General features: G+C 38.4%; 1 protein-coding gene across 1 annotated transcript in view; it reads right to left on the reverse strand.

Annotated features, from left to right (window-relative positions):
- TSPAN8 (tetraspanin 8) overlaps nucleotides 1-17,621 on the reverse strand; it is a 55,007-nt gene that overhangs the window by 21,208 nt on the left and 16,178 nt on the right. The window contains exons 4-9 of the mRNA XM_047788531.1: nucleotides 16,490-16,564; nucleotides 16,284-16,391; nucleotides 11,834-11,968; nucleotides 9,505-9,588; nucleotides 4,594-5,240; nucleotides 2,040-2,090 (exon numbers count right to left, since the gene is read on the reverse strand). Of these exons, the coding sequence (XP_047644487.1) occupies nucleotides 5,187-5,240; nucleotides 9,505-9,588; nucleotides 11,834-11,968; nucleotides 16,284-16,391; nucleotides 16,490-16,564 (456 nt within the window). The 3' untranslated portion in view covers nucleotides 2,040-2,090; nucleotides 4,594-5,186. The remainder of the gene's footprint in view (nucleotides 1-2,039; nucleotides 2,091-4,593; nucleotides 5,241-9,504; nucleotides 9,589-11,833; nucleotides 11,969-16,283; nucleotides 16,392-16,489; nucleotides 16,565-17,621) is intronic.

The following is a 17,621-nucleotide window of genomic DNA, read 5'->3' on the forward strand; positions in this document are numbered from 1 at the left end:
CAGATGAGTGGAAAAATTAATTCAGTCCCCATGAATCCAGAAAAGCTTTACTGACATTTGAACCAGACCTTGAAGGAATTCAACCAAAAGCCTACTAAGGTCATTCCAGACATAGGGAGCAGCACGGCAAAGATATGAAGGGATAGTAGGAGAACATAAAATTGAAGAGTCACGGGGTGCTAAGGGAGCAGTGTCTGGGAATGAGTAGGGAAAGGGGGAATTAGTTCTTACTAAGAGCCTTGTAGTCAATTCCAAACTTGAGAGAGAGTAAAGCAACATGACAACATCCGAATTTTAGAAATGTTATTTATTCCTGTGGCACAACGGAAAGTGGATTTGAAAACAATAAAAAGAAGAAAAACTCAAGAGATTATTGCAATGATCTTAGAGGGAAATGATGATGACTTGAACTGGGGCTAGTGGAAGAGGGAGAGAGAAGATACAAGAAAAGTATCACCAAGGCAGAGTGACCGATTACACACCATAGATAAACAGATACATTGCAGGTTGTTTAGCAGCAGCCCTGGCTTCTGCTCATTAGATACCAGTAACACTCCCCTTCCACCCTATCTGTGACAACCAAAAATGTCTTCGGATATTGCCAAATATCCCCTGCGGGGCAAAGGGCTCCCAGTTAAAAACAACTGCTCTAAAGTCCTGTCTATCTCTAAAACGTATTATATATTCATCAAAACAGAAAGAATCCAGGAAACTTCATATGTTTTCACAAGAAATTTTTATTGGCTGCACCCACAGCATGTGGAAGTTCCTGGGCCAGGGACTGAACCTGTGCTACAGCAGCAACCCAAGCCACAGCCATGACAACACTGTATCCTTAACTCACTACATCACAAGGGAACTCCCTCACATGAAATTTTTTAAGTTCAGTTATACTTTGCACAATTTTCACACCCTTTAATCAAGAAGTTCAGCACTTGATTGCTTGCTCTCTAACTCTCCAATTACTCTGGCAGTCTCCCCAGTCTTTTCAGTTCAATCCTCACCTATCTCAACTTCACTCTGTATCAGAGGAAACTACATTTCCCAGGCTTCCTTGTTCTCTGGCTTCCAGGTGAGGTCAGCCTAGAGAAGACACTGGTAAAAGACTGGAGTGAGTAAGAGGGAAGAAGCCAGGGCATTTCTCCCTTTCTCTGTTCTAACAGTAACCTCTGAGTCATCTTCATGGCTCCTACTTGTGCTAGACAGTCCTGCCTCGGTGGTCCCTGCCATGATTCCATCTTCCACCAGGTGTCCCTAGATCCTGGGCTCTGATACATTTTCTCTGTCGCTCCAGTTCTAATGGTGGTAGCAGCTCCTTACTCCTGGCTAATCTCTAGTTTCCCTTGCCATTCTATTTGGCTCCTTACCTTTTCCATCACCTGTACAAGCAGTTGCTATGCACTGAATTGCATCACATTCCCCCCATCCCCCGCTTCCAAATGCATATGTTTGAGCCCTAACCCTCAGTATGGCTGTATTTGGAATAAGGAAGTAATTAGAGCTAAATGAGGACATGAGGATGGAGCCCAAATCTGTTAAGATTAGGGTCCTTTTAGGCTGAGACACTATAGAGCTCACTCTTTCTTGCTGTCATGTGAGGACACAGCAAGCAGGTGGCCATCTGCAAGTTGGGAAGAGAGCTCTCACCAGGAGTTCAATCTGCCAGGACCCTGATCCTGGACTTCCAGCCTCCAGAACTGAGAGAAAATTTTCTGTTGTTTAAGTCACTCTATGGTCTATGGTATTTTGTTATGGCAGCCTGAGCTAACTAAAACAACAGTCCCTGTATTCTCTCCATATTTGAAATACAGATTTTTTTTTCTCCTGCCTGCCCTGACTGACACAGTTCTTTATATCATTGATACCGTAAAATATTTACCCTAAACTTTCTTAATATATGCCTGACTATGCAAAAGGTATGTTCATACTCATTTCCTAATCTACTTCTCCCAACAGCACTGTCAGGTAGGGCAAAATGATATAACATAAAGAGCACAGGTTTTGAGTAATGGAGATTGATTCACAGCTCCTCCACTTACCCTCTGCGTGACCCAAGAAAATGCAATCTCATGAGGCTCTGGTTTCCTCCCCTGTAAAACAGATATAATAGTACTAGCCTAAGTGGGCTGCTGTGGATTAAATGGGTTATTCTATGCAAAGTTCTTAGACTATCTTTAGGCATATAATAAGCTCTCAATAAAGCTAACTAGTACTCAATGAATTGAGTTATGTGCCAAGCACTGCAATAGGTACTAGACAGACATAAAGACACATAAGGAACAATCGACAGCTTCAAGACATTGCAAAAACCACTCTGAGGTACCACCTTACACCAGCCAGAATGGCCATCATCCAAAAGTCTACAAACAAGTGCTGGAGAGGGTGTGGAGAAAAAGGAACCCTAGTACACTGTTGGTGGGATTGTAAATTGGTGCAACCACTGTGGAAAACAGGATGGAGATTCCTCAGAAAACTAAACATAGAACTACCATTTGATCCAGCAATCCCACTCCTGGGCCTCTATCCAGAGAAAACCACGACTCACAAAGACACATGTACTCCAATGTTCATTGCAGCACTATTTACAATAGTCAAGGCATGGAAACAACCTAAATGTCCATCGACAGAGGAGTGGATCCAGAAGATGTGGTACATATACGCAATGGGATATTACTCAGCCATTAAAAAGAACAAAATACCAGCATTTTTTGCAACATGGATGGACCTAGAAACTATCATGCTAAGTGAAGTCAGCCGTACAATGAGACACCAACATCCAATGCTTTCACTGACATGTGGAATCTGAAAAAAGGACAGACTGAACTTCTTTGCAGAACAGATGCTGACTCACAGACGCTGAAAAACTTATGGTCTCCAGAGGAGACAGTTTGGGGGGTGGGGAGATGTGCCTGGGCTGTGTGATGGAAATGCTGTGAAATCAGATTGTTATGATCATTATGCAACTACAGATGTGATAAATTCATTTGAGTAATAAAAAATTTAAAAAAAAGACATTGCAGTATATGCACAGAGGCAATCACATGAGAAGGTAATCATAATAAAATATGGCATGTATATTAATAGACATATTATGGAAAAGCCAGATAGAGCATGATCTACAGCCAGGGTTTGAGAGGCAATATCAAGGTTTGAATCCCAGTTCCACCAACTGGGATTGGCTGGCTCCAGGCAAATTACCTAACTTCTCTAGGCCTCTATTTTCTCCCCTAAAAAATGAGGATAGTAATAGTATCTACTTCATAAGGATGTGATGAGATGAAACAGAATAAATGCAGTTTCTGGGAGTTCCCATTGTGGCTCAGCAGTAACAAAGCCGACTAGTATCCATGAGGATGTGGGTTCGATCCTTAAGGGTTAAGGATCCAGTGTTGCTGTGAGCTGCAGTCATCTCAGATGTGGCTTGGATCTGGCATTGCTGTGGCTGTGGTGTGGGCTGGCAGCTATAGCTCTGATTCAACCCCTAGCCTGGGAACTTCCACATGCCACATGTGTGGCCCTAAAAAGACAGACACACAAAAAAGTGTAGCTTCCGCTGGGAGAAACTCCCGGGAGATGGTGCATGCTGAGAAGGATAGCTATATTTGTCAGCAATAGGGGAGCACAGAATGGGGATGCCTAACCTGGCCCAGGGCTTCTCCAAGTTCCTGCTCCTTGCTGGTTACTCTGATCGACTTGATCTACTATCTCCTCCTCCTCCTCAGAAAAGGAGACTTGAGTCTATCATACTTTTCTACTATGGGTATAGGTTAGTACAACCCTTCTAAAATTTCTTGACAGACTCTACAAAATCTAATTACAGTATACGTAATCAAAGCAGTTCCACTCCTGCATGTCTACTCAGAAATGAGTACATATATGTACCAAGAGATGTAAAAGAATGTTCATAGCAGCTTTACTCACAATAGCACCAAAATGGAAGCAACCCCAGTGCCCACCAACAAGAGTGTGGATAAATACACTGCGAATACTAACATAGCAATGAGAATAAAGTAGAGCAACATGAAACTATATAGATGGATCTCACAGACAAAACTGAGCAAAAGACGCCAGAGTGCTGACTTTCTTATCTATTTATAGAAAGTTCATGAAGAAGCAAAATAAATCCATGGTCATAGAAATTAGAAGAATGGTTACCTTTGGGAAAGTATTTTCTGCAAAGGGTAGCATGTCCTGGTAAATGCTTAACAACCAGCACTCAAAAAAATAAAAAAAAAGCCTTTATTTTATAGTATTTGCCAATGTCCTTGATGTAAATACTTAAACACTCCCACCTTGGTGGGTTTCAAGTTACCAAATGTGAGGTCACTGGACAGATTCGAAGTTGGGAAGAGATGAATATGTACGTAGCCCACTCTGGCAAATCGGCGAGAGCCGGCTCTAGCGTGCCCCTGGGAGGTAATATGAAGAGGCGCTCTGGCGTGCTAGAAATGTCCTATATCCTGATCGAGTCAGTGCTTACTATCCAGGCACTGAATATCTAAGATACGTTCACTTTATTGTACATGTATTATATCTCAATTCAAAGTGAAATGTAAAAATGTCTGTGAGAACTAGAAAGATAAAAGCACTTACAGCAATGTCCCAGAGGAAGATCCAGAGACTACCAGAGATTCAGTGGCTGGAAAGATAGCATTCAGATCTTCTTGTCCTCACAACAGAGAGAAAAAGAGCTATCACTAGGAGACATGGGTGTAAATAGACATGTGATGGTGACTCATTTAACTGGGCTACTCTCAGTCTTCCAACAAAAGGCTTAATTCAATCTTACCACCAGTGGTTGATCCATCACATAAAGAGAGTGATGAAAAGCCTAGAGTATCTAACTATGGCCCTGTTACTTAGAGATGAAGATTATTACTCCACTGGGTGGCTCCAGACGAACGTTTTAAGCACAGTACCACCTGAGTGCAGTGATCAGACAGGAAAAAGCTCCAGTGTCAACAATGTTACTTCTGTTTTGAGGGAAAATGCACATTCATGTATTTCCTTGTGTCCCTGAAATCTTAAATATGTTCAATATGACTGGAAGATATCTATAATCCAGTTAAATGACACATTTAAATAGGACAGCTGCTCCTAAGACAGTACTCATATATTTAAAGTTACAAATCCAAGGCAAAATTTTCACAGGGTTTGACTGATGATGGCTTGACACATCCACAGATTTATGTCTTCCTAGTCTGGCAGTATAGGACAACATAAAGTAACAGACCAAGCATCTAGAAAATAAAACAATAGAATTAACATGGAATTTAAGGGGTAACATTGGACACATTATAAATAGAATGCTTTATATAAAAACACTGGCTATTGACAGTTCTAATGTTATTTATCTAAGTCATCTCTCTTATTGGAAAATTGGATGGGACAAAAGAATACTGAGAAATCTTCCTGATTATTTCTGTTTTAATCAGGGTTTTCAACTAAATCTCCCTCTAAAGGGCCCTATTTGACTGTGCAGTAGCAGCTGCCACTGGAGTGACCCACCCTTCTGAAACGCACACACCCTTCTGTACAGCATGGCCCTGGAACTCTGGGGCGCTCAGGCCTCTGGGGCTAAAGATACCTACTGCTTCTATGAAATGCTATGATGACCTGGTTTAGATCATCCATGTAAGGAGTCTAGAATTTCTCACACCATATTTTTTAGGCATTGCCAAGAGAAATGGGGGGAAAAAAGTAACTTTTTTCTTGAGAAATTTCTAAATCTAAGGGGAATGGCACAATTCCGGAATTTCCTTTGAAGTGAAAATGCACAGCTGAAAATCTGGGACATAATTTCCGTCTCATTAAGTGGCTCTCCCAAGAATGAGGGACCCCCAAACTTGCCCTAATTGGCTCTGCAGTTGGTAAGTAGCATGCTGTGGTTTTGACTTAAAAATGATGGAAAGGAGCTTGCAGATTGAATGTTTCCTTTCCCCCAGACTCCTCTGAGGAGAGGCAGGGAAAGGGTGAGAGATGCCACTTATGTTGAGTCATCTCAAGCATTCCTACTTTACTGAGATGTCCTGCTCACTAAGTCTGCCCTGGAAATGCATTTCAAATGAGAACTGATGCCCCAAATTTCTTCCCCTCCAAAAAAACAAAACAACAACAACAACAACAACAAAAACTTGGCACCAATTCTCTGGCAAAAATAATGGTTTTCATTCAGAATACTGGAAAAGTCATTCTTTTAGAATGACTCGAGAAAAGTTTACAACTTAGTCTTCGTCCTTGGTCCCAAGCCTTAAGTATAGGAGATGAGTATCAGTAAAGAAGAAAGAAAATGGGAAAAACAGTGGGATAAGGCAGCTATCAGCAGCTTATCTACTAGCCCACTCCATCAAAGCCTATGCCTAAACAGACCAGCACTAAAGGTGTAATGTCAGACAGTGTTTTCTTTCATATGATATCTCTCTATAGATTGAATATATTTTCTGCAGGGAGCTATTTGCTTCTGTTTCATTCTTTGAAATATTTATTTGAAGGATTTTTCTGTCTATGTATCTTTATGCTTTCTCAAATTTATTTATTTATATATTTATCATCTTTTGTCTTTTTGAGGGCCACACCTGAGGCACATGGAGGTTCCCAGGCTAGGGGCCTAATTGAACTGCAGTCTCTGGCCTATACCATAGCCACAGCAATGCAGGATCCCAAGCCATGTCTGCGACCTACACCACAGCGCGCAGCAACACTAGATCCTTAATCCACTGAGCGAGGCCAAGGATCGAATCCTCAACCTCATGGTTCCTAGTCGGATTCGTTTCCACGGCACCACGACGGGAACTTCTGTTTTCTCAAATTTAAAGTTGGGAAGCAGAAAATGTAGATGGGCCAAAGTGTTGGACAACTAGTATTAAGACTGTCAAACAGATTGATGTACGTTTTGGGGGGATTCATTTTCATAGACTGACTATCAAAAGATTATTTCCAAAGTTCTTTTTTTTTAAAAAAATGAGAGATAACAAAGCGATTTTTTTTTCTCTTCAAATCCCAGAGGGAGGGCAGGTTTTTGATTGAGAGAGTGAACAAAAATGTTTTAAACAATTCTTTGATCTATCATATCTACATACTGCCTAGAAATCATACTTAACTAGCATAACTCAAAAAATGGTTATATTTTGTGATATCACCATGTAAATTCTATACCTGTAAATTACTCTATGAGAGGTATTTAGTAAGATATTTCCATATATATGTATGTGTGTGTGTGTGTATATATATATATATATCTTTAGACCAACCAATAGCATATCTAAATATAAACAAACACATAGAATATCCCAATTTCACAAAATAGTGAAACACTATTCCTCTTATAATAGCATTTTCCATTAGCTGTCTTTAGATTTTTGGCAATGCCTTTGCCTGTGATATGAGAGACATCAATCTTTCCAGCTGAATATGACCTTATTTTAACTGACTTTGATTTTGAGAAGCTTCTTAAAAGTATCTGTGGATTGCAGCCAAAGTTAATTATCTGAATTTGAGTCTAAGATGGAATTTGACACTTACATTGACTCCTTCATTTAAGTCTGCTCATGTAAAGTCTACTAACATATTGGAGTTCCCGTAGTCGTGGCTCAGTGGAAACGAATCTGACTAGTATCCATGAGAACATAGGTCTGATCCCTGGCCTCACTCGCTCAGTGGGTTAAGGATCCAGTGTTGCTATGAGCTGAGGTGTAGGTCACAGACGCAGTTCGGATTTGGTGTTGCTGTGGTTCTGGTGTAGGCCAGAGGCTGCAGCTCCGATTCAGCCCCTAGCCTGGGAACCTCCATATGCCGTGGGGGTGGCCCTAAAAAAAAAAAAAAGGAAAGAGGAGTTCCCGTCGTGGCGCATTGGTTAACGAATCCGACTAGGAACCATGAGGTTGCGGGTTCGGTCCCTGCCCTTGCTCAGTGGGTTAACGATCCGGCGTTGCCGTGAGCTGTGGTGTAGGTTGCAGACGCGGCTCGGATCCTGAGTTGCTGTGGCTCTGGCGTGGGCCGGTGGCTACAGCTCCGATTCAACCCCTAGTCTGGGAACCTCCATATGCCGCGGGAGCAGCCCAAGAAATAGCAACAACAACAACAACAACAAAAAAGACAAAAGACAAAAAAAAAAAAAAGGAAAGAGAGAAAGAAAGGAAAAGAAAAGATAAAAAGGATAAAAAAAGATAAAATAAAATCTAACATAAGTGTGTAAGACACATTTATAGATGTGTGAATATGTGTGTGATTTCTCACTCACCTCCACTGTCATTAACTCATATTTCTAAATTAGTATAAAGTCAAAATACAAAGCAGAGGAACAAAGGACATTTCACAATGGGCAGAATTGAGATAAACAGACCTAACTCACAGCACCAGTTGACTTGGGTCATATATCAGATGTAAAGAAAGACAGCCATATCCACCAACAGAGATTGCTTCCTATTTGGACCTATTTCTTTGCGCTACAAGGAAGTCACGCGTAACAGCCCAATTTGCTGCTCACAGTTCTGACTCTTTCTCTTTTGGCTGGGAAATTCTACCAGTAACCTAAATAACCATTTAGAACACTAAATTGCTTCAATCCCTGCTAAAATTCCTGACAGTGATGTGCCACAATTAAGAGGTAAAAGCTGCCAGAAAACCCAAGTACCACATTTCATGAGAGTGAAGCAGAAGTCACTTAGCTGAGCAAACCAGCCCACAGAGGCATTAACTAGGAGACAATTCACATCATTAGGATTCTTGCTGTTGCCCTGACATAGGGTTATGAGTGAATGTGACTCACTAGATATCTAAATTAACTAAGATCTGGAATGACTCAAAAAGCACTTCCTTAAAACAGTTTTATTTCATCTTTTTTGCAAAGAATTTCAGGCCGTTCTGAAAAAAAATCATGCCAGGAGAGTCCACCAAGATAAAAATTCTACACAGGATTTTTTTTTCATAGTCAATAATCAAATTGATGAGAATAAATGCAGAAACTTCAAGCAGAGCTTCCTTAAAAACTTCAAATGTGTCCTAGTCCTTACAGTGAGAAAATCAAACTCAGCTGTCTAGTTTTTAAAACTTGTTAGATTTCTCTAGAATGAATCAGTAGGAAAACAGCTCCCCACACTCTTGAACTCAGTTTTTATTTTCTGTTTCAAAATCAGGAAGAGAGATAAGAAATTGTAAAGCTTGTATTTTGGTTTTGTTTGTGCTTCAGAAAACATTAACCCTTGTGCTAGTTTTCAATGGGAAAAGGATATCTGGGACAAAGAACTGTGTAGAAGTTAATTCAATTTTTCCCCCAAGGAGAGAGATCATTCAGAAATAATTGCCTGAGCCCTGTTAAATTCCTAAGACTGTAATCCACTCCCTTAGACCCAAGGCCAACAGAGGCCAATGCTAGGCCTTGGGCACTTGGTAACCAGTGCTTTTCTGAAGCATCTGGTTTTTATTTGGCTCATCATAAATATTTATTAGAAAAATTAATAAACAAGGGAATAAACAAAGAGTTAATGATTCAAGATGATACTGTACCTCAACAGCTGCCACTCCAAATGCTAGTCCAATAACTATCGAGAAACGTTTTGAAACTAAGTTGTTTATCAAAGAAAAGCATGGCTGTTAACAACAAAACATAAGAAGTTACCTTTAATTGAATTTTGACCTTATTTTAGTACAAATTTCTACTCATTGGGTTGACTTTTTACATTACTATCAAGGAACATACTCAACAAAAAGGAATTAGATTATTCCCACCACCCTAAGCACTTCCCTTCTCTGAAAGGTTATAACTCTGTGGTTTGTTCATACATTAGCAAGCATTTGAGAAACAAAGTTTTGTTTCAACTACCTAACTGCTGAACCTATGGATATTTAGTTATAAATAATCATCTTATCCTAACTTCTGACTGTCCATTTTAGAGCTGTCATCACCTTGACTGTGTTTTTTTTTTAGGTTCATAATCTGTAGCAGACAGTTCCCAGGTTGAGGATTCAACTAAATATAGTGCAGATTTTCATTTTGAAAATAACGTTTTGTCAAAAATCCCTTAATAATATGATTCAAGGTTAGTTTTATCTTAAAAAGGAAAAAAAAATCATTATGCCCACTGTCATGCCCTTACTTTGGACCAAAAAAAAAAAAAAAAAGAGAGAGAGAGAATTTAGAAAGCTGTCTCTCTGCCATAGTTTTAAACATTTATTTAACCCAGCATGAAATTCTAAGCTTAAAGTATTTTAGACCAGACCTGAAAATTTCAGCAATTATAAATTCTATGAATAATTTTTAGAATGGAAAAATAATATACAATTTAATAGTGGTATTTTCTGTACTGCCAGAAAATATATCATCCTTATGATAGTCTTTTACGTGCAAAGGGCTAAGAAAATACTGCTATTTCTAAATAAAACAGAAGTCTGTATGAGGTTAAGACAGTCTTTTCTCCTTAATTCCTGAGTGTAATGGGTTTCTCCATTCTCATCTGCTCCAAAATGGTAAATATTAGAGGAAATTATTATATCATTTAAGATTGACTATGAGATTAATGGTATCTACTGAGTTAAATTCATTACATTAGAGGTGTTTTCTCCTCCCTTTCTCTTTAGATAACCAGGTTATCTTGGCAAAAGGGAGGGAAAAAATGTGAATTATGGTCATTCCAGATTTCTTATTTTTCCAAACTTCTTGCAAATGACACAAGACAGATGGAAGTATTTTATGAATTTATGATGTTCCTTTGGGGAAGTGGGTGCAGCTATAAGCCCATCTTGGGCTGAATTATGTGTGACTTTGGAGGGAATACCTTTTATTTTTTCAGGATAATGCTAGTTAAGGCTTTTCTAAATCTATTGTGACAAAAATCACCTTGAGCTGAATCTGTAACAGGAGGTAGATAATAATCTGCAATTTAATTTACTAATTTCCTCATTTTCCTAAGTGGAAACTACATATTGTTTATATCATATTTACTCCCTCTTCCTTGTGGATATTATGTCACTAAAATTACATAAGGAGAAGAATGGGGGAATATAAAAATTAATAAGTTGAGTATACATGATGGGTATACATGTTGAGTATTTTATGTATAGAAGTCTTCTATACATAGTCTTCTATGTATAGAAGAAATAAAATACTCTTATTTTTATATATGTTTTTATCTTTAAATAAGCCTTTTTTTTAATATATTTTTTTTAATTTTCCCACTGTACAGCAAGGGGGTCAGGTTATCCTTACATGTATACATTACATTTTTCCCCCCAGCCTTTCTTCTGTTGCAACATGAGTATTTAGACAAAGTTCTCAATGCTATTCAGCAGGATCTCCTTATAAATCTATTCTAAGTTGTGTCTGATAAGCCCAAGCTCCTGATCCCTCCCACTCCCTCCCCCTTCCATCAGGCAGCCACAAGTCTCTTCTCCAAGTCCATGATTTTCTTTTCTGAGGAGATGTTCATTTGTGCTGGATATTAGATTCCAGGTATAAGTGATATCATATGGTATTTGTCTTTGTCTTTCTGGCTCATTTCACTCAGTATGAGATTCTCTAGCTCCATCCATGTTGCTGCCAATGGCATTATGTCATTCTTTTTTATGGCTGAGTAGTATTCCATCGTGTATATATACCACATCTTCCGAATCCAATCATCTGTCGATGGACATTTGGGTTGTTTCCATGTCCTGGCTATTGTGAATAGTGTAAATAAGCCTTTTTTTTTAATTTGAGGAATTCCTGGAACTTTTATATCATGATTCCCATTGTAATTGCTGCAATTTAATAGTCTGTAGAGACTTTGTGAAAAAAACAAAAGAAAAACAAAAACAAAAAACGGAATCATTTATTGTGCCAAGCTTCATTTGTTCTCACCTGTTTGTAAATAGTTTTTCCATTATAACTTGTACAAGAAGAATCTGATGCACTTGGACATTCACATGATGTGGAAAAGTATTGAAAATTATTTCCCCAATCAGAAGCTCCATTGACCAAACCACAGCACTTTAACTGTTTGATGAAAAGTAGATTTGAAAAACAGTCACTCGATAAGATAAAAACACTGTCAATAATACTGAATCACACTCTTCTGAAACTTCCCCTATTAAGATGTTTCTTATCCTAAAATATCATGTAAGTCACCTAACCTACCTCTCTGAATGCAGAAGCAAAAATGAAGAAATCTTCCATTTTTGACTTTAATAAAGGAGAAATAGAGTTTCAGATGCAAAAGTCTGAGTAACATGGTGAGACTATAAAAAACTCACCTAGTTTTTAGTGACAAAAGAGGGGTGCAGAATCAGATTTATGCTTCCTCGATCTTAGGAAAGAAGCTTCCAGACAGTTCATGAGAGAGTCAAGATCTCTTTAAAAAACTTTCATTCAAAAGGATGAGAGGCTTAAAAAGTGAGATTCCATCTCATGATGTTATCACTTTTGGAGGATGGTGGCAAAGGGTAGAGAGGCATCTCAAAGACCAAAGAAGATGCTTAGTGGGCCTTCCATGAGACTGAATTTTACATAGACATGTGTGAAAAAGAGAAGGGGTAAAAATGAATAATGAAACTCTTAGAAAAATATGAGGGAGGTTAATGTTCAGAATAAACCAAAACATGGAAAGAAACATTAAGGGAAGTTATGTTTTGGTCATGTTTGCAGAAGAAAAAAGAAGAAACTGATAAACTCAATGAAGTAATAGCACATAATATTATTAGAGGAAAGAGCAGCAATTACTTTTCATCTTGTCATATTTGCCCTAATTAGGAAAACTTTTCATGCTGAAAGGAAAAAAAAAATTGCTGAAGAAAACAGAACCAAGATTGGGTAGTTTTCTAGGCATTGCAATGCTGGAATATTGAAAGGATATTCACTTACTGGCTGGGTGACCACAGCATTATCCACATTACTTAAACCTCTCTGTGCTACAGTTTCTTCATCCGTAAATTACAGATAATAATAGTTGCTAATGATAGTATCTAATTCATAGATTTGTTGTAAAGGTAAAAATGGAAAACACATGTAAGATATGAAGTGTTTAGCCCAATGCCTGGCCTATAGAAAGTACTTAACATGTGTTAGCTGTCATCATTGCTTTTATTTTGTGGTGGTTGTTGTTTCCATTATGCTCTCATATGAACATGATCTGTTCAACACTGATGTCAATAACTTAGATAAAGATATGGAAAGTATCTTTTCAACTCAATAGCTGATATAGAGCTGGGAGTGATGATGAATACAGTGGAGAACAGAGTCAAGTTCCAAAAATAGTTCAAACAATGGACCTTAACTAACAAGTCCAACTGTGGCAGATATAAAGTCTTGTGCTTTGGCTCAAAGATTTACTTGCACAAATATATGACTCAGTAGATATTCACAAGACAAAGAGCTGGAGATTTCAGATGGTCCCAAGGTCAATCAATATTAGCAAAGACAACAGTCTTGAAACAATCTCCTTTCTTATTTCCATGGTATACATAAATAATTGCTCCCTCTTTCTAATTAAATGATCTTGAATAATATTAATTGATATAGACACCCCAGATGAAAAAGAATACAAGTCCCACTATATATAGTCAGAGATCGGTCCATTTTTGGAATACAATATTCCTCAGGAAGGCATAGACATGCACTTACAGAAGATATGGCAGGAGGTAGAAAAGGTAAACTTAGTATAATATCTAGTCACCAGATCAGATGTGGGAGCAGCTGGGGAAGAAGTTGGTCAGACATGTGGAAAGCATTATAGCAGCTGGATGAACAAGGCACTGTGCAATGAATGATACAACAGTCTCTAGAGAAATAATCATCACCAAGAATCCAAGAAGGCACATTCCACTAGTACATTGGCAGAGAATTGTGTGGGAATCCCCTGAAAACCAAAAAGAAAGCTACTCAGTATCTACAAATTTTCTATGTGTGCTAGGGGCTCAGGTTACCTGGCAAGAATTTGTCATAAGTCTTTTTGCAAAGAAGCAGTATTAAAAAAGAAAGAAAAGAAAAGAAAAAAAAAAAAACCTTGGTGGGGCAAAGGGGAAAAAAACCCAAAATCAACAATAAAAAAGAATCATAGCCCAATGAATACAAGGAGCCTCAGTCACAGGATTGGTGCACAAGAATGGAAGTAACACACAACTGGGTTACAACAAACAAAACATTTAGAACCCCATAGTTGGCCCTAAGACTTGGATACCCGGGTCAATGAGCAGCAAGTGTGACTCAGAACCCAACCCAGAGACCCAGTGGTTACCTGTGATACATCTTATTCTAGCTCAACAGGCAGGGAAGATCAAGGATGCTCGGTCCCACCCAGTGGAAAAACCAAGTTGCCTAAATTCTTTCTGCCTTAAACTTGTCTAATCTGGACTCCACAGTGGGAATGGTCCTGGAGGAGAGAGGATCAAAGAATGCAGCTCTGAGGGAGCTAGGAAAAGCACAACACAGGAAGTTAAACAGGGACTGACTCATATCAGGTTTTAGCTCCTGGAAATGATGCATTTTTATAAGTTTGGAGTCTTCCCAAATAAGAACTGGGAATGCTCTGGAAAAAATGTCATCTGATAAATAGCTCAAGAAACCAGAGACATTTCAACTTGAAAATCAAAGCTTTTAGAAGTCATACAAGAAGCCATTTTCAAAGAAAAGTTGCAATATGTAGAAGTAGTTTTTTTTTTTTTCTCTGAAACTCCAAAAGGAAGAACTAGGACTAAATGATATAAATTCTAGGAAGGAAGATTTTGTTTCAAATTAAGAAAGAACTTAATCATCAGACTTAGATGTAAAGGGGATTCAGTGGGATGGGCAAAAACTGGCAACCTTTCAGCTCTTCAATATTTAATTAGAGGGGGGAATGAACATAGATATAAAATACTTCAGTTAATGAGAAGGCAGGTGAAATGTCCTGTAAAATCAAGCTCTCCTCTAAGATTCTGAGAATTTCTATGACATGCATGAAATAAACGCTATATGTAGTTGACATGATGGGAATTCTGAGTAAAGAGGGTGTGGTTGGGAAGAGTTTCACAAAGCAATATCTTAGTCACACCTCAAAGTACATGTAGTATTTGTAAGAAAAGAGAAAAGAAGTAAGTAGATTCCAAGGATGAGAAATGATGCAAAGCAGGAAGGCAGACTTGTTTAAGAGATCCCATATAGACAAATCTGGCTGGACTGGAATGGTTTCTTTACGGAGTAGTATTCTGTAAAATTAAACTATTATGTAGGAGCCAGAGAGTAAAACACCTTCAATACCTGCCCACATTTTGACTTACCCTAAAGATAGTGAAGCAGCCAAAGTAAATACATACAGACATGCATATATACATGAGGGAGAGGCTAGTGTACTGGTTGAAAATAATGAGGAGTTCCCTGGTGGCTTGGTGGGTTAAGGATCTGGCATTGCCACTGCTGTGGCTGGGGTCACTGCAATGGCATGGGTTTGATCCCCAACTCCGAACCTTCCATGTGCCAATAGTGCAACCCCCACGCCAAAAAAGAAGTCAGACAGATCTGCATTCAAATTCCAACACCACCATTTATTAGCTGTCAGACCTCTTTAAGTCATAATCTCTTCATCTACCACATAAAGACAATGAGGATAATGGTATTATCCATATCACAGAGTTGTTGTGAGACTTAAATGAGCTATTGAATGCAAATCCTGGTACATACCAAGTAGCAATAAATGATATGTATTAAGAATTTTTATGAGAGAAGGGCAGGCATGGAGGCAGAGAAAAAGAGAGAGAGAGAGAGATTCTTCAAGCATCCTAAACACATTATCCTCCTAAATGGTAAAAATTAAAACAATTACTGATTTGGCTCAACCGAGGCTTAATCTGTCATAAACATATCTTCTTAATCTCTGTCCTTCTAAACTGCTTTGCAACTTCATTAGAAGCTGGGGGGGGGGAGTCAGAAATAGTCCTGGGCTTTTCTTACTGCATGGTGACAGAATAATCAGTCAAAATCTGCAAAAGGGAGACTTTTTCAATCTTTAAGGAATTCACCCATTAAAAATTAAGTAGAGAGTTACCACTGTGGCTCAGTGGTAATAAACCCGACTAGTATTCATGAGGATGTGGGTTTGATCCCTGGCCTCACTCAGTGGGTTAAGGATTTGGCATTGCCGTGGGCTGTGGTGTAGGTTACAGACATGGCTTAGATCTGGCATTTCTGTGGCTGTGGTGCAGACTGGCAGCTGCAGCTCTGATTCAACCCCAAGCCTGGGAACTTCCATATGCCACCGATGCAGCCCTAAAAAGAAAAAAAAATTAAGTAAATATAGAATTATGTCCAACTCTCTAAATAACGTACAAATTCTAATTACCTTGTCTTGCTTTTTAAAAAGGGCTTTTTGGAATGTTTTTCCTTTTTCATCTGTGGAAGTCAAAAGATTTAAATTACCAGGGAGAGACTCATTCATAGCATGTTCAATCTGAAAATTCAAAAATATTGTTAAATTATTCATGCCAAATGGTAACATGTCAATTTTTCAGACTTTTCCAAAATTATCAAGTATCAACGTGTACATACCTTATATTTGTGAGTAACTCCTAGAAAACCTGCCACCATCTGCAGGAGTAGCATCAGAAGCAATCCTATGAAAAACTGAAAGAAAAGAAGTATCTATTATACTCAGCAAATTCAGGAACACCTTGGGACATTTTGGCCTAGTGTTTCTTTCTGAAGTCAGGGTGATGTTACAATTGGAGTATTAACCACGCTTTTCATTTATTCCACCTTTTTCCTCAAGAATCAAATTTGGGGCCATTACTACTCGGAAATACTTGCTCCAAAGACTGACCAGGGAAAATGGTTAAAACTAAAACAGATTGGTAAGATTGTAGGCATCAGTATGATGCCAAATGGAGGGAAGTTTGAAAACTTAGATGAAGTTATATGAATATTATCTTTCTCTTTCTTTGCCAAACTTAAACTTCAAAACAAACTCCAGAACTGACTTCAAAACCACCCCTATCAGAATCACCTGGGGTCCTGTTACAAATGTAGAATCCTGAAATCTGCCTCAGATCCACTGCATGCTAATTTTGAAGGATCCCAGAAATTAGTTTAAAAAGGAAAAAAAAAAAAAAAAAACAGTTCCTCAAGTAATTAAAGTCCCCAAGTTGCAAATGAGGACTTAATCAAAAAGCAACCAGGGATGCTATTAGAGTCCCATTAAAACTTTGTCTCTACCTTCCCACGTAATAATAAACCAGTAGTTAAAAAATATTTGTTCAGGGACTGACACAATACTTATTTTACTAGAGAAACAAGTTTAGATGAGCTCTGATAAACTCTCATATGTCATGGAAATAACCTAAAGGTCCATAGACAGATGAATGTATAAAGAAGATGTGGTACATACATACAATGGAATACTACTCAGCCATTAAAAAGAACAAAATAATGTCATTCACAGCAACATGGATGTAATTATCATACTAAGTGAAGGTAAGTCAGAAAGAGGAAAACAAATAGCACATGATATCACTTATATGTAGAATCTAAGGTATGACAGAAATGACCTATCCATGAAATACAAACAGACTCATAGACATAGAAAACAAATTTGTGGTTGCCAAGGGGGGAAGGATTTGGAAGAGGGATGGAATGGGAGGTTTGTATTAGCAGATGTAAGCTATAATACATGGAAGGAATAATC

The sequence above is a fragment of the Phacochoerus africanus genome, chromosome 7 (genome assembly GCF_016906955.1).
Source record: "Phacochoerus africanus isolate WHEZ1 chromosome 7, ROS_Pafr_v1, whole genome shotgun sequence".
Classification (NCBI taxonomy): domain Eukaryota; kingdom Metazoa; phylum Chordata; class Mammalia; order Artiodactyla; family Suidae; genus Phacochoerus; species Phacochoerus africanus.